This window comes from Plectropomus leopardus, chromosome 20 (assembly GCF_026936395.1).
Source record: "Plectropomus leopardus strain MGB_pleo_1.0 chromosome 20, ASM2693639v1, whole genome shotgun sequence".
Lineage (NCBI taxonomy): Eukaryota > Metazoa > Chordata > Actinopteri > Perciformes > Serranidae > Plectropomus > Plectropomus leopardus.
Window position 1 is genome coordinate 26,366,163 of NC_142195.1, and position 23,586 is coordinate 26,389,748.

Consider the following 23,586-nt stretch of genomic DNA (forward strand, 5'->3'; position numbering starts at 1 on the left):
AACCATTTTGCTTAATGTTAACACGAACACGAAACTCTTTTTTTGATGCTGCTATTTCTATGTTCTGCTTCAATAGAAATATTTGTCAACATCGCTTATAATTTACCTATTTTTTCTAGTCTTTTTATTGCATGTCTTGCTCTTTTTTATCTGACTGATTATTTTGTTTTGTTTTTATTTATCTTACTGATTCGTTGAAAGAAGCATTTGTACCAGCCAACCATTTAGCAAGCACATTAATAACCAAAAATGCTCGACCAAAAACTGCAACTTATTGAGAAACCTGATCAACCTCACATCGCCTCGCCTTGCAGCAGCTCACAGGTGACCTAATACGCTCCATCAACCATAATGTCTCAGCAACAATCAACCAGCTCAACCAATTAGTCCAAGTAACTTAGGATCGCATCTTTTTTTCATAATGTTTTTTAGCGAATCTCAAATGCTTGAGGCTGTCAACACTGGAGAAATTCAAGTCTGTGCATCATGTTAAAACTTCATGAATATTGTGCAGCCAACTTTTTTTAAAAGAAGCAAAGCCGTGTCACTCTCTGAGAAAGAAACCACCATCAGTGATATTAATGAAAGCTCTGCGTTTTAGGATTAATACTGAAACGCTACATTTTCCATCAGGGCAAATAAAAACAATAAAAAAGAGAAAAGCCAACACACACAGGAAGCGATGTGATTTTCGGAGATCAGAACAGTCACAGGTAGAAAGCGAAGAGGATGTGCGTGTGTGTGTACCATATCCCCGGCTGTCTCTGTCTCTTAGTGTTATCATTATCAAAGTAAATTGCGGCTCCCGTGTGCCAGATGAAGAATACAATATTTCCATTTCTGACTCTGCGTCGCCTCTTCCCTCTCTGCCTCTGCAGCTTCATACCATAATCACAACACTGTCACAACACATCGCATATACTATGGATCATTCCAGCATGGAGCCGAAATTCTCCTCAAGTTTTGCATTTCTTTTTGTTTGTTTTCTGTTATTTATTTTTCTTGTTATAATTCGCAGTGTGCATTCAAAACTAACTGCACAGTCATTTGAATTAGCAAAAAATCAATGATTATATCATTATTATTGAAACAACTGGACGCAGAATTGATCCTATCGTGTGTTTGCATGGCCGATTCCAAGGTTATCAGAATCGGACCCTTTTGTCAACCCCCCCTCAGCGTGTGATATCGACACCAAAGACACCCTTTTGCGTATTTAGGAGACGCGCCGCGCTTTCAGCTTACTCCAGTGGTAACTCATTTGCAGCAACACTTAACGCACAGAAGAAGCAGCAAGAGCGAGGAAGACCGCTTAGAGCGGAAGGGAAATGAGGTGGATGGGTCAAACAAAACCGGACTTTCACCCAGGAAACCACTGTTTGTGTCCCGTGTGAAACTAAAAGTCAGCTTTTGATTGCCGAAACACCATCATTTCACAACGTTAACTGCCTGTTACAATGTGCTTCAGCTTTCTGCCACATAGATACGCTAAAAGGTGCCCTAAAATCATCATGAGATAGCAAGAGGTGTAAAAAAGCAAAGACAAATTACAACAAAAACAGTCTATAAACCGACAAACCTATGAGCATTAAATCCAAAATCTGCCATTACACTTTAAGGGTGTGACAAAGTGTTGGTATATGATGACTTGAGAATAAAAATGTGTTGGTTTGCACAAAATAATCACATATAGTTGTTGAAGTGTCCACAACGTTTTCTTTATGTGTCCATATACTTTAGGCCTTATAGTGCATATACTCGTATGGTATCATTGCTGGCTGGCAGCAGTAGTCAATGCATCTCGGTCCACATATACAATACCAAACAACCCCGTCCAAAAAAATGTGTAACCACACACATTTAGGCTTCAGAGCGGAGCTTTAAGATCTAATGTTTCACAAGAGAAAGAGTGAAAAACCAACAAACAGCAGAAAGAGCGAGAGACAGAAAGAGAGCAGGTAGAATCAGAGAGCCGAGAGCTGACATCTTCCATATTTGATGCATCCAGTCAAAGGTAATTAAGCTGTGTGACTCTGTGTGTGTGTGTGTGTGTGTGTGTGTGTGAGAGAGAGAGAGGCAGATTATCTGTGTCAGTGGCCATTTGCTCACAACTGGCGCCACATCGCAGAGAGCCAGAGGCAGAGAGCATCATGGGTAAATGAGCACACACTGCCTAGCGTTTTCCACACAGCGGGCCGAGGGAGGGAGAGAAATTGCATGCCAGATGACCTGTCTCCTCCAGTGTACGATAGTGTTTCACTAATTCTCTGCACACACTCACACACACACGGCCAGATCAAAACCCAACAAAGCAGCGAATCCAAGGTTTTTTTTGTAAAATAAGACAAAACACACACACACACACACACACACACACAGCAGCGTACCTGTTAGCCGGCTGGAGTTGGCGTACGGAGGTGAGAGGCTGTCATGTGACGCCATGTACTGAGACCCGTCTGCATAACTCTGGAAAGAGAGACAATCAGATTTCTTAGCAGCAGAAGTACTTATGATCGTAATCACTTAAATGACAACAGTTATTTAATTTTTAAAAAATCCAAATTTTTAAATGTATATTTTAGGGGTGCAAGATATTTTTCCCAATATTAGATATGTTGATATATATACCAACTAGGGCTGTCAAACGATTAATTTTCTTTAATCATGAATAATCGCAGAATTTAAATAGTTTTTTTTATGACGTTTCAGTTCCATTATTTTGCATTACTTAACAGTTTTGAAGTCTTGACAAAGTGAAGCCATTTTTATCAGCCTGAGTTGACTAATAATCTGACAGCTAAAAAAAGTGTGCATGTCTGTAAGAAGGAGAATCATGGGTAACCACAGAAACCATTTTCATTCAGGTATCTTGAGGTCAGAGGTCAAGAGACCCCTGTGAAATGATTGTGCCGTTATTCCTTTGCCAAAATTTAGCCTAATTTGGAACATTATCTTTCCCGCTTCCTGAAAAGGTAGCATGACAAGGTACTACTGGATTCCTCAGGTCTTCTGTTTTCTGATGATACCAGTATCATAATAAAAATAATAATAATAATAATAATAATAATAATAATTAAAAAAATAAATAATAATAGTGATAATAATAATAAATTTAAGAAATAAAAATAAAATTAAAATTAAAACATAATAATAACAAGAATAATAAATAAATAAAAATAAAATAATACGAATGATAATAATACATTTTATTTAAGGGTGCCTTTCAGGACATTCAAGGTCACCTAAAAATAAAAATCACCTATCATATATACTGTATGCCACCAAACAAAGTAATCAATATAAAGTAAATAAAAAACAAAAACTTTAAAATACATAAAAGTTAAAAACAGTGATTACACAGAATTTTTCTTTCTTGTAAGTTTACTGGCCAAACTGAAGGTTAACCTCCGCATAAGACACACTCAGCAGGTAATAGCAGTCCTAAAGGTAATATTAGCCATAATAGTAACATATAAATGCTTAAAGCAGTTGCATTTAACTGTAATTAAAGCATTAAAATATAACCAGTAGTATTGTTGTTTGTAGTTACCTTAGAAGAACGACTTCCGCTCGCCCATGACCCTGCACTCGTTCTCTCCTCCATATCTGTACGAGGAGAAAAAGAGATTTAGATGAAATAGAAAAAGAGTAGCAGTAGTAGTAGCAGTAGTATTTAGGAGAGTAAAGAGAAATAGGAAATTTTTAGAGGGAATTTTCAAAATACAGTTTCAGGAAAATAAGCGGTCCAAAAATCCAATTTGTTCATGTAATGCAGTATGTTTATACTTTAAAGACAAAAAAAACAACAAAAAAACAGGTGATACAGATCCGAAAGATTAACAAAATGAGATAATACAAAAAACCCATGCTGCATTTTATTGTGCATTTACTCAGAGGCTGCTATATTGAACTTCTTTAGTCCTCACGTCCACATTTTTAATCACTCAAATAATCACGTGAATGACTTTCAACACTACATATAACATTACTGTACAGTGTCCATAATAAATGACTGGAGCGTAAATCATTCTCTCTCCATGCTCCATGTCATTAAACATTATTGATTATGATTGTAGAGCCTTTAATGTGTCTTTGTTTAATTTAATGGTCCTTTAAGCCTCCTGCAGACCAATAATCCCCGCTGCCATTACACTGCTTTTATGATGTTATATCCTCCAAAGGTCAGAGAGGTCACGGGTCACCTGGTAAATGTGCTGGATGGAAAGTTCGAGGATCACCAAAGATATTAGGGTTTATTCTGAGGGGGACATTAACGTACAAAAATGAACGGCAATCCAAAAAAAAACAAAAACATAAATGTCAACCTCCAGATGGCGCTAGAGGACAAGTAAGGGGATCACCTAAGTCAGTAGGGTTAATCTTCTGGGGACCATGATAATCTGCATAAAACTGCAACACAATAATAAAGTTTACAGCTGCCTCTCGATCCGGGTAAAGATGTCAAAGTTGCCATGCCTTCGACATGCCTTCGACATTTCTGCAAACCACATTTATATTTGTATGTTTCAGAATTTTCATATCTATGTTATTAAAAAGTCAAAGTTTATGAGCTGAATTTGTCATCAGGAGGTGGATGGCATGTCAATATGTTGAGACGCATGCCACGCTGCAGAGCACTGCTCGAGAGCAAAAAATAACAAAACAGGTTGCAATTTCACGAGTCGTTGCTGAATTTCCAGCTGCTTTTTCGGCACCAAATGTGGGTGTTTTATTAGCAACACAGCTGCTTTTCAGCAGCTGAACATGGTTGTTTTTTTCAGGACCAGTTGCTATTTTCAGCATCTTCTTAGCCCACCAAAATGGGAATTTTTTATAGCAAACTGTGGCCCTGTTATCCAGGAGGATAGGGCCAAAAATTGAAGCTGTTTTTTTCTTTTTACAGAGACATAGCTACTTTTCAAGAGGGATTTTGACCCAAAAAGCAGGTATTTCACGTCAAAAAGTGATCTTTTCCTAACCACTCATTAACCGCAGCATCATAGAAGTAAAAGTTTAAACATATCCGCAAAATAATAACGTGCAAATGTAACATTTCCATTTGCAGAAAAGCACACAAGACATTTTTTCTGACAATTTGGTTGACACCTCCTACCAACAGTGACCAGGTGAGACATCCAAGTTGTCCAAACACAGCCAAACCTTAACTATAGTGGTGACAGATTAGAAAACATAAGAATCCTCTTTGTACCTGTAACCTGTTCTGTTATTTAAACATAAGGACTTGCTGGAAAAGACAGACGGACAGAGGACAAGAGACACTAACGTCAACAGAGAGAGAGGAGGGGATCTATTTTCGACATGACAGGTAGATCAGTTCATCCAGGTCGACTGAAATGTGCAAACACAGCTCTCGCTTACAGCACGCACACACACACACACACACACACACACACACACACACACACACACACACGTTCACAGTCGTCTCATGTATTGTAGTACTCAAATCTCTCCTCAATGGGCTCTCCATTGTGTCAGTGTGTGTATAGTGAGCAGCTTACATTCATTGTCGAGTCATTTGGAATGTCAGCTTATCTGTGCTTGAGTGTGTGTGTGTGTGTGTGTGTGTGTGTGTGTGTGTGTGTGTGTGTTTGTACAATAGAAATAAACTGGTTCAGTTACAAAAAGCATTTTGGAGTCAAACCAAAAGTTGTTGCCTCAATAAAAGTACCTTTGTGCCATATTTGTTAAAAAAAAAAGAATAGAAGAGACTTTGTGCAGGTTTAATAAAGATTATGCAAGAACAATTGACGATAAATTGGATTTAGGGAACATACTTTTGATCAGCGGTAACGCCTGTTTAACAGTAATTTGAGTTGATGAAATTGAAGTTCAATGACAGGGTGGATTTTTTTTTTTTTTTTTTTTAGATGAATTTAGGCAAAAGACAATTGAATTTATGCAACACAAACTTAATCAGCTGGCTTTAGGGAACATATACTTGGAAATTAGCTGGATTTAGGGACCACACTTGATCACTTGAATTTATAAAATCTAGCCTGCGTGATTTAAGAAACACACAGTTAATCAATCCAGTTTAAAGAACATTCACTTGATTGGATTGATTTAGGAGGCACATTTAATGAAAATGATTCAGGGAACACATAGTTGCTTGTCCGGATTTAGGGAACACATTATGATCGGCTGAATTAAAGGGACGTATGAACCAGATTAATTGAGAGTCATGTAATGATTGGCGGGATTTTAGGAACACAGTCTTAATTGTTTAGATTTGATCAGTCTGATTCAACATACGTATACTGAATTTGTTTGATTTAGGGAACACACACTTGCTTATTTGACTTAGGGAACACACAGTTGATCATTCAGATTCAGGGAACACTGTTAATCCACCTGATTTACGGAATACACACTAGATCAGTCTGATTTAGGGAACACCCACTTGATCATTCAGATTTCAGAAAAATATACAGTACTTAATCAGTGATTTTTGGAAAACCAGCTGCATTGAGTTTTGTTTTGGGAAAACACATAATCATTCAAAATTAAAAAAACAAAAACAAAACACAAAACCCTGATCATTCAGATTAAGGGAACAAACACTTGATAATTCCAATTTAGGGAACACACTATTATTCAATCAGACTTAGTGAATGTACACTGGATTGGTTATATTTAGGGAACACACTGTTAATCAGTCTTATTTAGGGAACACTCTAAAATTGGTTTGATTTTGGGAACAAACACTTAAAAATTCAACTTTAGGGAACACAAACTTGATCAGTTGGATTATAGGAACCCAAACAGGAACAGTTGGATTTAGGAAACAGGCACTTTATTGGGGCATTTAGGGAAAACACACTAGATCCTTTGAATTTAGGTGAAAAACACACAATCAGATGGATTTAGGGAACAAATATGATGATTGGCCCAACAACAATATTCTATAACAAAAAAAATTAAGTTAAGTTTGATTTACTCACTATCAAAACCAAAGTTTTGGTATTGTGAGAAGAAATATTTGTTTTAACCAGACTTTAATACGCAACCATCCAGGACGATAAATAGGCTATATTTTAATGTTTACAAGAATATTCAAATGAAAAGTAAATTGTGCTGTTTCTGTATTTATCATAGTTGGGATGTGTTAAATTTACACATACTGTACTCTGTTTTAACACTTTGGCAGCGCATATGTTTTGTCCTGCAAATATAGCCTGTTTGGAAACAGGAGAGCAGAAGAGAGGGGAGGAAAATAAAAAAATAAATAAAAGTAGAGCAGGGGAGTTTGATGATGGCTGGTCTCGATGCAAAAAGAAGTGGAAGTGAATGTGGGGAGGAGGAGGAGGAGGAGGAGGAGGAGGAGGAGGAGGAGGACGCCAGCAATTAAAGAAAGCATCCCTCAGCATTGAAAAGTAAGAGGAGGAGAGAGATTGGAAGAGAGTGAGGAGAGGAAGAGGAGGCGAGAGAAATACAACTTGGTGTGTGGGAGTTAAAAGACGTGGAGGAGGAGGAGAGAAGGAGGAGAGAAGGAGGCGTCCATGTGTCCTGCACCTGATAAGGCCTCCGATTGAGGGCTATAAATTACACCAGAGAGAGAATTTACACACAAGCAGGAAAACACACTCTCAAAGTACACACACCTTTCTCTCTCTCTCTCTCTCTCTCTCTCTCTCTCTCTCTCATACACACACACACGCACACACACACACACACACACACACACACACACACACACACACACACACACACACACACACACACACACACACAGTCCAGGTCATCTATCATCAGTTAATGAACTTAGACTGACAGACAGCTCCATGTCTCTCACACTGATCCTATTAAGACCTGCTTGACACAAAACAGACTCCTATTAATACAGTTACCCTCTGTGTGTGTGTGTGTGTGTGTGTGTGTGTGTGTGTAATAAGCGAGGACAAAAACAGGCCTGTAACCCAGTATGACCATTCAGCTGCTCTTTGTGTTACTTAAAATGAGGTACTGTGTTTGTGTGTGTGTGTGTGTGTGTGTGTCTGTGTGCAAAGATCAATCAAGTTTGTCTATGAAGCAAAAAAATATTAATATCAAATATGTTTTCCTGCAAGTACAGTGCAAAGGCAGATGGTTCATGTCACTTTTGGGGTACACAATAAAAATGCTAAGGCTGTTTGAGGGTGTTCTTGACTCGTCCTGTCGTAAATATCAACAGTGAGGAACGATGACCATTTCCACTGAACACAGTGACACCTGTTGGTTCACATAATCAAAAAGAAAAAGAAAAATGAACCGCTGCTGGATTTAAGTTCTCGCTCTTTGTGTGTTTTCACTGACTTATTACAAATGTAACAAGAGGTTTAACCCCTTGACATCTGAGCAAATTGGCTTAATCCCTTTCAAAAACATGAAAGAAAGGTAATGAGCAACTTCACCAGAAATTACCCAAAATTAGCATGGCATTAGCCAAAAGATACAGTAAAATTACCTGTAGTAAAAAAAGATAAGAAAATGCAACAAAATAAATATATATAAAACCTAACAAAAATTAGGAAATGGCCTGAAAAAAAGTTCTAAAAATTTACATTTAATTAACTTAAAATATTTTATGTTGTAATTAAAAAATATTTTATAATTATTATTTTATTATATTTTTCTGTCTTTATTTTTCTACCTTTTTAACACATTTTTTAGTTTATGTTCTTGCCAGCTTTTCCTTATTTATTGCATTTGTAGGACAGCTCTTGCTAGATTGCCTGTTGCCTTTTTAGCCACGTAAAAGAAATCAAACCAATTTTCTCAAATTTCGAGGGTTTAAAAACTTATGAAAGATGTCCCAACGTAACACAAGAAACTGATGTTGATCCATGTTTTAAAAGGTTAAAGATAAGGTCATACAGACTGACGGATAACTTATTTATTGTATAGTTTTGGTGACTGTTGGAGAAAAAAGTAAGACTACACCTGGCCTACAACTGTTATGCATACATGCTAAAAATCAGGATGTACGTCAACGTTTCGGTCTTTTTAATGACGAAATGGCAAAAATGTTCACTTTCTGATGCTGCAGGAGGATTCCCGGCTTTCATCTGATGACGCACAAAGGTTCATTACATGGTTTCACAGGTAAAATCAACTAATTAGATTGAAAGATTGTGTTACCCACAACGGATATTCTCCACAAAGATCTTGTTTTCTCTTTTAAACCATAATGTTGTGCACGTACGGTCATGTGAAAGTATGTCGACAACCGTTTCAAACAGGCTCACACGAGTTGATGACGGTAATAAATGGTCTCTGATTGACAGAAATGAGGACAGTGGTCATGCTGCGACAACATCAAGTGCATGTGTGTGTGTGTGTGTGTGCGCACCTGTGTGAGCTCTATAGCCCCACTGTTCTCATCTGGTCCCCAACCAAACTCTATAATTAACTGTAGGCCTTCCCCATCCCCCAACACACACACACACACACACACACACACACACACACACACACACACACACACACACACACACACACACACACACACACACACACTTCAAACAGCGTGTGCTGATCAGAAGAGGCTCTGACGGTCATCAGATCCGTTTAGGTATTTTTCTAATTTCTGCAAATCAAACACTCAAACATTTCCTGTCAACTGAAATGTTCTTGGAAATTAGAAATAAAAACAACACAATTGTCTTTTTTCTTTTTGTTTTGAATGAAAATGATCATCAGAAGTCGACATATGGGCCTCGGCTATGTACAAAGACCCGATGAAGCACAATAGATAAATCACAACAATGGTAAAAAAATAAATAAAAAAGTAAAAAAGAGCTTTGTGTGCATGGTAATATTAAAAACATTTTGTTTTTAGACAGGATGAAAAGGAGACTCTGGTGGTTTTCTAACCTTCATATTCACTGGAGATACCCTGAAGACTCTTTTTCAGCCAAACTCTGCTGTGTAAATCAAACAGATTTACACCTTCCCAACTGGGAACATTTCAGACACTACATCTCCCGCGGAAACGGCTGCAGCCATAATGAGCTATAACAGCCTTGAAGACAACATTTATTGGAAATGACTTGAGACTTAACTGAGCTGTACGTCCAAATGAAAATCAAACCAAACTCTCTGGTTGATTTTTTTTGCAGCTGTAAAGAGGAGAAGTGTAAATGTCCTGTTGGTTTTTAACAAGTGGACGCCAATAAGGCTCAATGCTTCACTCAGATATTTGAAGCTGCAGTTCCTCTAATGCTGCTCAGAGAAAACCCAAACTACTGAAGATTATGATTTTCTCCACAGGGAGTTTGACTGTTTTTATAATATGTTTAGGGCAGCAACTAATGATTACATTTTCATGACTGATTAATCTGCCAATTAGCTCCTTAATGAATTATTTAGTTCACAAAAAGTGATACTATAAGTATTTGCCTCCACCGACGTCAAGCTGCAGTTTGAAATATGATTGAAATCGACTGAAATATGAGATGTAGTAGACAGAATGTGGAGAGAACGCATCCCAGCCATCACCGCTCCGCTCTCATTCACCGCTGGTGTCTCCACAAGTGTCCACTCCGCTCTCATTTCCCGCAGGTGTTTTCACCTGTGTCTCCACAGAATGTCCTCCGCGCTCTCATTCTCCGCCGGTGTCCCCAAATGTGCTCCGCTCTCATTTCCCGCCGGTGTCTCCACCGGTGTCTGCTCTGCTCTCATTCTCTGCCAGTGTCTCCAAATGTGCTCCGCCCTCATTCTCCGCTGGTGTCTCTGCTGGTGTCTCAGCTGGTGTCTCAGTCAGTGTCCACTCCGCTCTCATTCTCCGCCAGTGTTCGCTCCGCCCTCATTCTCCGCTGGTGTCTCCGCCAGTGTCTCCAAATGTGCTCCGCCCTAATTCTCTGCTGGTGTCTCTGCTGGTGTCTCCGCCAGTGTCCACTCCGCTCTCATTCTCCGCCAGTGTTTCCCCAGGTGTCTCCGAATGTCCGTGCCGCTCTCATTCTCCGCGGGTGTGTCCCCAGGTGTCTCCAAATGTCCACTCCGCTCTCACTCTCCACTGGCGTTTAATAAGAAATTCAAATAAAATTTTGCCATAATTGGCGTATGAATTCCTGTGAGGTCACAATGACCTTTGACCACCAAATTCTAATCACTTCATGTTTAAGTCCAAGTGGACGTCGGTGCCACATTTGAAAAAAAGTCATTCCTGAGATGACGAGTTCATGGGAATAAGAAACACTCAGATCACAATGACCTTTTACCTGTGATCAGTTCACCCTTGAGACCACGTTGACGTTTGTGCCAAATTAGAGAAAAATTCCCTCAGTGCTTTCTTGAGATATCACGAGAATGAGACGCATAAACCAACAGGCAGACATCCCAAAAAGATACTGTAAGGGGGAGCGGCGACGTATGAGGGAATTTTCGGAGCTGATAGTCCACGATTTCACAGGAATTGTGGCTTCAAAACTTCCGGAAGATCCGCTTTTGAAGAGTCATGTGATGCAATAACAGCTCTTGTAGCTCCTGCTGCATCATGAGGGAGCCAGTTCCTACCCCAAAAAAAGTTTCCATCGCATTTTTTCCGAATTATGGTTCTTTTCAAATCACCTGAAATAACTTCTCTGCAATAAATGGCAGTTTTTTTTTGTTTTTTTTAAATTGACATGTTTCCGTTAGGCGTATTTTATATTCATAATGAAGCTTGTAGGAGCACTGAGGAACAACAACCAGGCCTACACTTAATTTTTTAGCAATAATGGGAGTTTTTCGAGTGTTAAAAGTGTTATTCAGCCTCCTTTCCAAGATAGCTGGTACCACTGGATGCCTGAGGTTGTATAGTTTCACTAGATACCAACTGAAAAAAAAGCATGTTCAGCCTCTTAAAGACAGTAATGTCAGCACAGAGGAGAGAAAAATAAGAGAGCAAACAAGAGGAGAGGGAAGACGTAAGAAGAGAAGAAAACAAAAGCAAAGAGCTAAGGAGAGAGGTCAGAAGGAGAGTAAACAAGGAAGTGAAGGAGACAAGGAGGGGAGATTAGTCATAACTGGAGGGAACATGGATAGAAAAAGTGAATACCAGGACATGACTTATTAAAAAGTGTTTAAAAATAAACTTTTCGAAATATGTTTTACTGCAAAAACAAAAGACAAATTGTGACATTGAGAGCGGAGTGATGGAAAAACACGAGAGGACAACGGAGGCACAAAGATCCAATTCAGTCATTTTATATAATGCAAAGAGAAGCTCCTTGTACTCACTGAACTACATTCATGTTATTATCCAGGGTAATCACACACACACACATGCATGCACACACACACACATGCACACGCATGCACACATGCACACGCATGCATGCACACGCACACACACACATACACAGATGAGACAGTAAGAATTAAGAGTCAGATTACGTCTCTGTATCTTCTCCTTTAAAGCTGCTTAAACTGTCTAACACCCACAATCCCACTGTGTGTGTGTGTGTGTGTGTGTGTGTGTGTGTGTGCGTGTGCGTGTGTGTGTGTGTGTGTGTGCGTGTGTGTGAACAAGCAGAGGAAGTGATGTAATGGTCACATTCAGGAAGTCGCCCATGTCCTGTTTTGTTACATGATTCCTGCTCTCTTCCCCTCGCCTCCCTCTTCTCTTTCTTCCACCTCTCCTTCCTCCTCTCACTCCATTTTCACCTCCCTCTTCCTCCCTTCCTCTTCTTTTTCTCTCGACTCCCTCTTTTTATTCTTTCCTTACTTTGTTTCTCCTCTCTCTCTTTCCCTTCCCTAATTGTTATTTTTTTGTCTCCCCTTTCATTTCTTTTCTTTCTCTCCTTCTCTCCCTCCTCATCCTCTCTTATAGCTGTTGTTTCTATCTTTCTTTTTTCTCTTTCTTTCTGCCTTTCTTCCTGCTTTTCTCACTTTGTTCCTTCTCATTGGCATCTCTCTTTTCTGTCCATTTTTCGTCTTTGTTCATCTTTCTCTCCTCATTCTTCTCCGTGTTCTCCTTCTCTTCTTACTATTTCTTTCTTTCTTGTCTGCTTCCCCTTCACTTCTTTTCTATTCTTTTTCTCTCTCCATCTCATCTCTTTCCTACATGTATCCCCTCTCTTCTTTTTTAATATTGCTGTTTATTTTTTCTTTCTCTCCTTTTCTCCCTCTGCCACTCTTCTTTCCTACTTCATTTTCCTCCTTCATCCCTCTCTTTCCTCCTCAACTTCTTTCCTTCCCTCTCTCCTTTGCTTCCATCCTTACATCCCTCTCCTTCCCCCACTGATTTTCTTTATCTCTTTCTTTCTTCTTTCCTTCTCATATTGGTTTTATTTCATTTTTTCCCAGTTTCTTTATCTTTGTTTCTTCCCTTCTTACTTCTGGCTTTCCTTATTTTGATCCGTCTCCTTTCTTTATTCCTTTAATCCTTCTTTTCTTCCTCTCTCCTCTCATCCTTTTCCTGTCTCTCTCCTATTCTCCTTCAATCTCTTTTCTTACTGTTGTTTATTCTTTCTTTCTCTTCTCTCCTCCTTCCTTTACACTTCTTCCCTCGCTCCTACTTTATCTCCTTTTTTCTTTCTTTTGTACATTTTTCCCTTTCCTTCGTTCCTTGCTTCCTTCCTAACACCTTCCTCCTTCCCTTCTCTTACTGCCTTTCTGTCTTTCCTTGACTCCTCATCTCTCGTTCTTTCTTGCCTTCCTCCCTCCCTTCCTTCTGAACATTAATACACAAAGCTTCAAAAAAAATAACAACTATCCTCTCGCTCTGTCTCCGTGGTTACGGAGCTCTGATCAGGAGGACAGTTGGAGACGAGGACGGAGATGCCACATCGATTGACATCTTGTTACCATAGTAACGAGGAGAGAGAGAGAGAGAGAGAGAGAGAGAGAGAGAGAGAGAGAGAGAGAGGACAGGAATGACCATCATCAAGGCTAACACTGAGCAAAAGATGAATAAGTTTCCATGAGGAGAGGACAAATATCTGTGCTTTTTTTATTGATTGGTGGTTATTATTCGTGCACTTTGGTTGATTTTCTTTTCGAGTGAAAGTGTAGCTCTTCAAAAACCTGATGATCAGAAAATTTAGTTAAAAGAGCAACAGGTAAAATGTGACTTTCATCAATATATACTTGCATGACTCTCATCCCCCTGAGTCATTGTTTGTTTTGGTTATCAATCAAAAACACTCTGATTATGTATTGTATATTCTTAATGTTTATATGTGGAAATAAAGAAATGTGTCACTGTTTAAGGCCTGCATGAGGCTCAAAAAGTTGCAAATGACGAGTTAAGCAAAGAGAAAAGATTATTCATGACGTGATTATATGTAAAAATATGCATTGCTGTAATGCAAATTTTTTGATTTAACTCTTGACATTTTAAGGTTGTTCAAGCTTAACATTTTCATTTGAGAAAACCTAAAATATATACACCTATATGTAACAAGTTGATGCAATTTTTGGTTGTTTTTTTTTAACTTTTATCAATAGTCAAAATCTATTCAGTGTGTACTGAATAAGGGTTTTGTGATGGTATAAACATCATTTCACATGATTAATGTACAACACGTCATATTTTTTCCCTGTGCAACAAAACACATAGTTAGGTTAAGAAAAAAAAACATCACGGTTTGGCTCAACATTCACGCGGGAATCAAACATCGTGCTCCCAGTTGAAAGTCTGGGATTTGTTTGACTGGTCCATTTCGCCTCACCACGCTGCATTTTGCTGCTCCTTTTACGTAGCTGTTACCTGCAGCGTTTCAAACTGACGCCAACCGGCGGCTTTGAAAAGTGACCACGCCGGGTGGCGTATCAGGCTGCCGGAAAACATGCTTTTTTTTTTTTACTGACAAAGCAGCTTTGGACAAGTTGGGAATGAGAATGTGTTGGCATATGGGATCATAATCACTGGTCACTTATTTTTTTTTGTCAAAATGTTCATGATTGAATTGTTTTATTGACATAAAGCTTTTATCTTTGAGGACTAAATAAAGGAAGAGATATGCAAAAAAAACTTTATATAGCTAAAAAATCCAATAATTTTGACACTAGTATGATATATATTCAATGAACCCCCCACCCCAGTATAAGTCACATCTCCTGGACCAGCACAGAGGCTGCCAGTGAAGGAAAATTAAGTTTCCTCCCAAACACGCCTGGCAAAGCAAATTTGTGGCATAAAAAGTCAAAAGCTACTTAAGGGAAAATTTAAGGAGGAAATCAGGGTTCAAGAGGTTAATGACAAGAATTCCATTCATGTGTCTGCCGCACGCACATTCAGTCAATGTGTCAGTGTCAGAAACATATTTCTGCACACGCACACGCACACACACACGCACACGCACACGCACACGCACACGCACACACACACACACATAGGCCAGCGTTTCCTGTCATTAGGCAGCAGAGCCGTTCTATAATTAGAACATCTGGACCCAAGTAAGTTTAGTGCCAGTGCCCTCACACACACACACACACACACATATATATATATATATATATATACACACACACACACACTTTTCCATTTGCATGCAAACACACACACACACACACATACACCCGCGTGCACACACCAGAAACTGTACATGCTTTATGTATCAGCCACTGGTGTTTTTTTTTTTTGTTATTTTTTTTGCTTGTTTTTCTGCTGTTTTGTTAAAAAAAAGCACATTAAAGCAAGAAAACAAACAACAGCTTGGAGAGCTAATGGCACGCTAAATGAAGAGAGAGAATAGCTCGTGTAGACGGAGAGAGAGAGGGAGGGAGGGAGAGACAGAAAAAGTATGAGAGGGAAAAAAAAAAACATTAGCGAGTTCAAACACGGTTTTCTTGAATCAGCCGCGTCGCGTGTGTTTTTAAAGACAGCCGAGCTCAGAGCCTACAGAGGCCTTTCCAAAAAGAGAGATTAATATTGATAATAAGAAGGCCGCTCCTTTTTTGTTTTGTTTTATTTTATTTTTTTTCCCCCTCCATCTCTGTGGTGGAGGAAGAATAAGCGGCGCAGGCGATTCCTTTGACAAACCCCCTCGTCTCTCCACACAGGCCCATGTGAAGCCGAGCCAACTGTGGCTTAGATCTCTACACACCATCACAACCAGAGGAACAAAAGGAAACTCACAAAAAAAAGGAAAAAAAAAATCTGTGTGCAAACTGGTCGGAAGCTAAAAAGCAGCAGAGTTAGCAAAACTTTTATAAAGACTAAGTGAGAACAATGCAGATGAAGGCACAGAGCCAAAGGCTGGCTGGAAACTAGTTGTAAGCAGAATGAAAAAAAAAAGGGAAACAGGGTTTATTGAAGCGGTTACTGATTTAATAGTGACATGATTGTGCAGTGATGACTGGAGCACTTCATGTTTTCAGTAGCTGCAAGTTATTGAAACTCTTGCAGCTTCATACAAATGTGAGCTAGTGTTACTAATTTCAAAGATTACTTTGTTTTAGATGCAAAAATTTCACATTGCAGCATCTCATAATGCCATATCTTCCATAAGTACATTCACATAATATATAAAGAAACTTAAATTGAATGTATTTAATTAAATTCTTGAAAAAATTGAAATAGACAAAATATTTACGGCTCAAAAAACCTAATGATGAATAACCTAAGTAATGCCAAGGCTAAGAAATATACTTGCTTCTGATTGGCTAGCAGGTATCCCTTAAAATCGAACCCAGTTAGCAGAAAAAATGCTCATATTGATGTTTCTGCAAAAGCGATAAAATACATTTCTACCTTTTTGTGTTGCCAAAATCTTGAAACTTTACATTTCTTAGCAATGTGTGGTTAAGAAGTGGTTAAATCACAAAAATCACTTGGTTTTGGTTTGGAAAAGATCATGTTTTGGTTGGAGACGCCAACAATACCCAAGTTCAGGCCATAAAACTGCTGAAACATAACTAAAAAGCTAAAAACACTGAGATTTATTACCACAAACATCAGTGGGACACTCGAAAAGGGTCAGAAAAAACACGCAAGTTTGGCGCTATACACCAGTGTTAATTTTGGCAGCGACTTTAGATTTAGTCTTAGTTTTTCTTATATTCAAGTCATTTTCGTCCTTCATAGTTTTAGTCAATGAAGACTCAAAACGTTTTAGTTAATATTCATATTTTAGTCAAGATTTTTTTTCTATTTAAACTAATCCAATTAGGCTAATACAGGTCCCAAACACAAGAATCAAGGTGACAGGTTTTGTTAAAAAAATATTTAGAGATAATTTTGAAAAAATATGTCTAAAATTCAACATAAAAAAATAAAAAATCCTATCCTCTCATTTTGAATGTCTGATATACATATACATATTGGTCTCGTCAAAGAAACTGAAACACAGATTCTCTCATAGTTTTCATTATCAAGATCTATTTTTAGCTCAAATTGTTTTATTTTGGTCATGAAAAAAAGGTTATCGATGAATAATTCTCGTCATAGTTTTCGTCAGTGGAATTGTCACTGCTACAAACACCGATAGAAATGCCATAAAATGCCAGTAAAAAGTTTGTACCACAAATGCTCGTATAAACATTGCAAAGGTTTGCCAAAAAAATGGCATTATTGGTTTTCAACCGCAGTCTGCATCTTTCCAGGCATCTCACCGAGGTTAAACGCCGTCCACCATCCGCCCAAACTCCCAATGACAGAAGCAGCTTATATATCACTGTGGAAACATTTATATAATACATATGAAACGTGCAAATATAACCTACTTTTGGTTTGCGGAATTGTAAAATGCTAACATTTTCTAAATTGCTGTTTTTTGTCTGTAATCTTTGAGCGGTGTTGTTTCGCCACCAGCCAATTGCGGCGTATAAGTGAGGCCAGTACTTGGTAGCATCACCCCAAAAACACAAATATAGCATCAAAACACCAAACAGACAAAGTTCATTTTAAAATGAAAGTGAGTCTGGAGTTGTCATATTTAATCGGGGATAAAAAACGATGCAGAGTTTGCTGCTGGCATTTCAGCTTTCGTAGCTTGCTGAAGTATCAGCTTTTCCGTTACGCTAAACCACCTCTGGTATCTCCGGCTTGTAGATATTATTGACGACCTTAAGGTCATTACCTTGGTATGTTTGAGGCTTTTATAGCAACGGAAGGATGAGCTGACATTTAACTCATTAGACTTATGTCTTTTATCTTATGGGCTGATTCTAGGACTTTTTGGACTCAAAATATTGTTGAAAAAGCAAAAAAAGGTTCTTTTCTTATTTCCTGTAACCATTTTTGGTTGTGGTCTGTTTAAGTAACCACTGAAAAAGTGGCCATCGCAACACAAAGTTTACATTTTTGAGGCTGTTAACGCAAAACGTGACTTAACTACTTTAAGCTACTCCCTGGAGGTAAACACCTGCCTGAACGGGTCGTATCTGAACCCCTGCTGAACGGAGTCGGTGAACGCAAGCAGAAAGAGACAGACAGACAGACAGACAGGTGGACAATGAGACAGGCGGTGTTTCGGATGAGTTTTTGTCAGAAGGAGTCTCTGGGTAGATTTGTGTTTGACAATTCAATTAAGGCTCCTTCCTCTCTGCGGAGGGTTTTGTGTTTGTTGGCTTTATAAAACTCTATCTCATAGACACCTGCCAGCTTAGAGCTGAAGCAAGCAGAGGGACGAGTGAGCTTAATCATACAGAGAGGGAGAGAGAGAGAGGGAGAGGGGGAGCAGGGAGATTTCTGAAACTGGAGAAAGTCCAGTGGGTTGGATGAGGAGAAGCGAAACGGTCTCTCAACAAGTGCAGAGAAGCCGAGAACGTAAATCAGGAGACAGTTGTGCTGCGTTAAACAAGCTCAGAGAATTGTACCTTGACATCTGCTTTTAATTAGCGAAGAAAATAAAAAACAGCGCTCCATCTTGTTTTCTTTCCTCTTTTTCCATCTTTTTTTTCCATTAGCAGTGGCTAATTCCTCCCTCCATCCCTCCTGCTATAAACACAAAGCAGGTGCCCCCCCCCCTCACTGATGACAATGCAGAAAAAAAGCATCCAACTTCTATTCAAATTCAGCCTCTTTCCTCTGTGGAGCGTCACTTGTATTCCCATAATGCTGCGGTAGATTTGGAAACCATTGTTGCCACATTTTTACCAAAAATCCACCTGCTGGGCACACAGCTTCACTGTGGGTGTGTTTTATTTGGGTCACTTAGTTGTGCTTCAAATCTGTGATGGATAAACTAAATCCTGCTCCATGGAGTAATATAGAGCTGCAGGACTGAGTAAAAAAACATTCATTCAAACGTTCATTTTGTCTTCCAGTTTTCTCATCTGGAAGTTAATATCTTTTCTTGTCTTTAATGGTTTTTTGGTTAGATGCCCAAAATATGTGAACATAAATATCAGAGACTTTACGTTTTGTTCTACGCCATTAAAAAGTCAAAAAAAATCTCCCATTCGGAAGCTTTGAAGATTGCAGTTGATAACAAGTGGCTAAAAATGAGACTACAGAATGTCAATATGACACCTGTACTTTAACAAAAATTAACAAAGAAAAAATCACAACTAAATTAAAACAACATTTTTAAATGTAGGTTCATGCAGCAGCCAACCAACATGCTCGTAAATTCTTGTGATCGAGGGGTCGACAGATCATCAGTCTGCAGCCGATATTTGGCATTTTGCTGATTATCTGTAAGCGCGTTTTAAATGTAATGATCACCACTAAAATTAATCAAAAAGTGCAAAGAAAGTGTCAGCGTGGGAGGAACTTCTACTTTGTAAAACCTCAGGGAGATATTTCTATTTATTCATTTTTTATTCAAATTCTCACTTCATAAAAAAAGTTGCTTGGATTTTGCTGTATTTGATGTTGAAAGTTTCAGTTTTGATTAAACATTCGCAAAACGCATTCAAATGTTAGAGTTTGTTATTTCCAAATCTAAATGTTGACAAAGATTTTTGAGGAAGAATTTCTCTTGTAAATGCATTTCAACAAATTTCAGTTAACGACCTCATTAACTACTAAAAATCAATATTGGAATCAGTCCTGAAAAACCAATATGGGTCGACCTCTATTGTGATCAACTAATAAACCATAAACAATTAATAACAAAACCTTCAGATTCAAGACAGAAAAAAGTTGGGTTTTTTTTTTAAAAAATGCTATGATGAAGTTTTTTAAATGCCAAAATTTTCTCCCATTTCACTGTCGATGCCTGTCATGCATGTATTGCTTATAATTAAGGCTAAAACCCCTGAAAGCAGCATGTTTGCTTCACCTGAGGCCTCTAATGAAACTTTAGCGCGAAGCTTTAAGGTGAAATTTGTCATCTGAGCGTCACACTGACTCAGTTCATCCTGGATCACACTCTTATCTGATTTCATTAACACTAAAAACAACCTTTCCTTCTTTTATTCCTCCTCTTCCCTTTCTTCTCCCCCTCTCCCTCACCTCCCCGCCTCCTCTCACCGCTCCTACCCCTCCTTCTCCCTTCATCTCTCCCTGCCTCTCTTTACTTTCTTTCTTCTCCCCTTTTATCTTCCGCCTCTCCTCGCTCTTTCATGGCGTCCTGTCGTCAAGTGTAAACATGACTGAGCGCCGAGCCAGAGGGGTTCGACTCCTATCAGCTCCTCCTCTGCTCTCATCCTCCAGTCACGCCCCTCCCGCTGATACCGCCGAGGAAGAACGGAGAGCTTCGCTCCAAAGTAAGAAATCAGCCGGTGGAAAAAAAGGTGACAACTGCTTTTATGAAACAAACAGCCGAGAGAAATCTGAAGAGGATCTGGTTTAAAAGGAAAGCAGGAGACCTTAACAAACCGAAACTTCTGCTCTAGAGTTGATTTGATACTTTTAACAACTCAGGAAATCACCAACAATCACCACAAACTTAAAGTACTGCAGCTTTCCATCAAGATGATCCTGTTTTAAAATACAACAGATGTTTTATATCTAAAGAACCTCTTGCAAAACCTCCTGTGCTACACACAGACGAATCACCTGCAGGTCACTAAAGCCAACACCGAGTTTCTCCTGCACTGCATTCACAGACCCACATACCCGGTTCAGGTGGTACAACTCATGCTGGAAAAGTAGTAATGTCAGTAAAAAAAACACTTTTTGTGCCACAGAAAACTGCAGAAAACGCAGCAATGTTTCTGTCAAAAAATAACAGCTTTTCTTGGCACTATTCCTGCTGGAAAAACAGCTAGCAGGCGCTACAAAACACGCACTTTTGGTGCCTAACAAACCGCAAGAAACACAACGACTCGCTAAATCACAAATGTTTTTTTTTGTTTGTTTGTTTGTTGGTTGGTTGGTTGGTTGGTTGGTCTTGAACAGTTGTCAGTCAATTTAAACCATTAATTATCAAATGCACAAGTTTAACACTCTTTCTCTTTGAGGACTTCGTCACTTTTTGCACAGACAAAATTACCAATTTTTTGGACACAAGGGTTTAAATCTATGTGCATTGTGTGTTTTCTTAAAGGTATTCTATACAGAAACTGTCACGCACTGACTGGAAGCATTAGGCCTCGCTATTTGTGGGGTTTTTAGGCGCTGTGTCTGCAATTTGGACTGGCATCCGAGTGCAACATTTTCCCAACTTCACCTGCACGCCGGGCCGAAGACCGTCCCAACCACAGCCAAATAAGAAGACAATTAAAAAAATCCAGGCAGAGTCTCTGCAGAAAAATACATGCTGCACACTCCTAATGGGTCATAAGCAATAACTGGGAGGGGTGACTTCTATGAGTCTACATGTTTTTTATAAAAATTCTACATCTTATATTTTTACCCAGAGCTTTTTCTGCTTCATAAGTGTCTCTGGATTTACTTGCTGCTGTTGTCAGTTAAATCACACCTCACATGCTGCTAACAGCAAGAGCCAATAAATAATTCATCCATATTACATCCACTACACCTTCTGATGGCTGATAAACAAAAGAAAAAAATAAGAATATCTGGATCATTTCGTCTCAGACTGAAACAGGAGTGAGAGTCTGGTCTGTAAGAGCAGAAAAATGTGCTGCTGCTGCAGCGACTACCACAGTCTGACATGATAAATTTGGGTGTCGTGAATCTTTGCGGTTGGGATGGGATTAAAAATAGCTGCACACTCACACACACTCACACCACATGCACCTGTACAGGAAGAGCCCTGTGCATTAGTTATGTAGCAGTTGGTTTGTGGCGGTGATGGGGAAGTGAAAGCGGGGCTCAGGTGAATTCCATCAGCGCTGCTCCAACCCGCTAATAACAGATGACCAGTGAAACCAACACAGCGTTAGCAGACACTTACTGGGAAATCAGTCGTGCAGAGGCACTCTGCAAGCAAGCTACAACCTGCACAGACAGAGCGCTCACAGCTGCTGATTCAGACTGTTTCCTCCTTCTGACTTCGCTTTATCCCCTCTGATGTAGACGCAGGAAACAAACACTGAGCACGTCAGTCTGATGCTCAGCTGCTGATCTTTAACAGCTTCAGACAGCTGATTCATAAAAGACTGCTGCAGCCACTGCAGCATGCATTTTTTTTAATGAGCTGCTCACAGGTTAATGCGTCTAACTGGTAAAAAGAGAAAGGACAAAAACAAACCTGGAGTCTACAGCCTACAAGCTGCTGTGTGAGGCTGTACTTATGCACAGTCCACTGAGCTAAATGTTAAAATCAGCTGACACGCTTAATCACATGTTGATTTTAGCTTAGCAGACCTAATATTTATCAGTCAATCAGAATGTAATGTAAAGCACCTTTCATACAAATGAACTGTAACACAAAGTGCTTCACACAATAAAACCAAAATCCTCAATACTTTATTATATTATCATATTTCTTCTGTATCTCGAAATTCTTAAATGTCCTCTCAATGAATGTCAGATACTAAAACACATAATTGTTGAATGAACTGCAGTTACAATAAAGTTAAAGTAGCTACTGTCAAATAATAAAGTTGGATACACCACTGTTTATAATAACATAATAAAATACTGTTACAAAATAGTTAAATAAAGTACTTTTATAATGAGATTTTCAAATAAATCAAAGCGGGACCAATGGTGCTTTTATTTTGAAGTACTGGGCTCGTCTCAGGCAGAAGGTTTCGATGGTTTTGTTGTGGACTTGAAGCTTCCTATCAAAATCAACAAGTGGATGTTAGCAGACAGTTAAATAGATACTGCAGCGCCTTTATCTGCAAGGATTCATTCACTCACTGATCGGACAACAAAATAACAGCTCTGCACTTCATATATTACTAATATTTCCAAGTCGCTCTGGTGCTCCATGGTCGCAAAATGTAACTAAATAGTCACTATCGGAGCTCTGCATATACAAACACACCTCGCCTGCTCACACTACCACCACACCACTTATTGATTTTCACTGTTACTGCCGTTAAACATGATGATTCATTCTCTGTAAGCTGGAAAAAACACAAACAGCTCTCCAGTTCATACATTAATAGTATATGTAAACAGTGATGGTCTGGAGCTCTGCAAAAGCCCTGCTTTGTGTGTGTGTCTGTGAGAGGCAGACACAGGAGAGAGCAAGAAAACCTAAACACCTGTGGCTTATAAAACAATGAAATAGTTCATAATACTGTATTTGCAATAAAGTCATTATATATATGAGTATATTCGATATATGGCCCACCCCTACCAGAAAACAATAAATTTGCTCAATCCAGTATTTTATGTATGAGCTATAT

At 38.9% G+C, this 23,586-nt stretch overlaps 1 protein-coding gene across 8 annotated transcripts in view; it reads right to left on the minus strand.

Annotated features, from left to right (window-relative positions):
• Positions 1 to 23,586, minus strand: part of tcf4 (transcription factor 4) — a 279,930-nt gene that overhangs the window by 213,528 nt on the left and 42,816 nt on the right. For all 8 annotated transcript variants that reach the window (XM_088071478.1, XM_088071481.1, XM_088071476.1 and 5 more), the window contains 2 exons: positions 3,551 to 3,606; positions 2,388 to 2,466 (listed from right to left, as the gene is read on the minus strand). In XM_088071478.1, the coding sequence (XP_087927604.1) occupies positions 2,388 to 2,466; positions 3,551 to 3,606 (135 nt within the window). The remainder of the gene's footprint in view (positions 1 to 2,387; positions 2,467 to 3,550; positions 3,607 to 23,586) is intronic.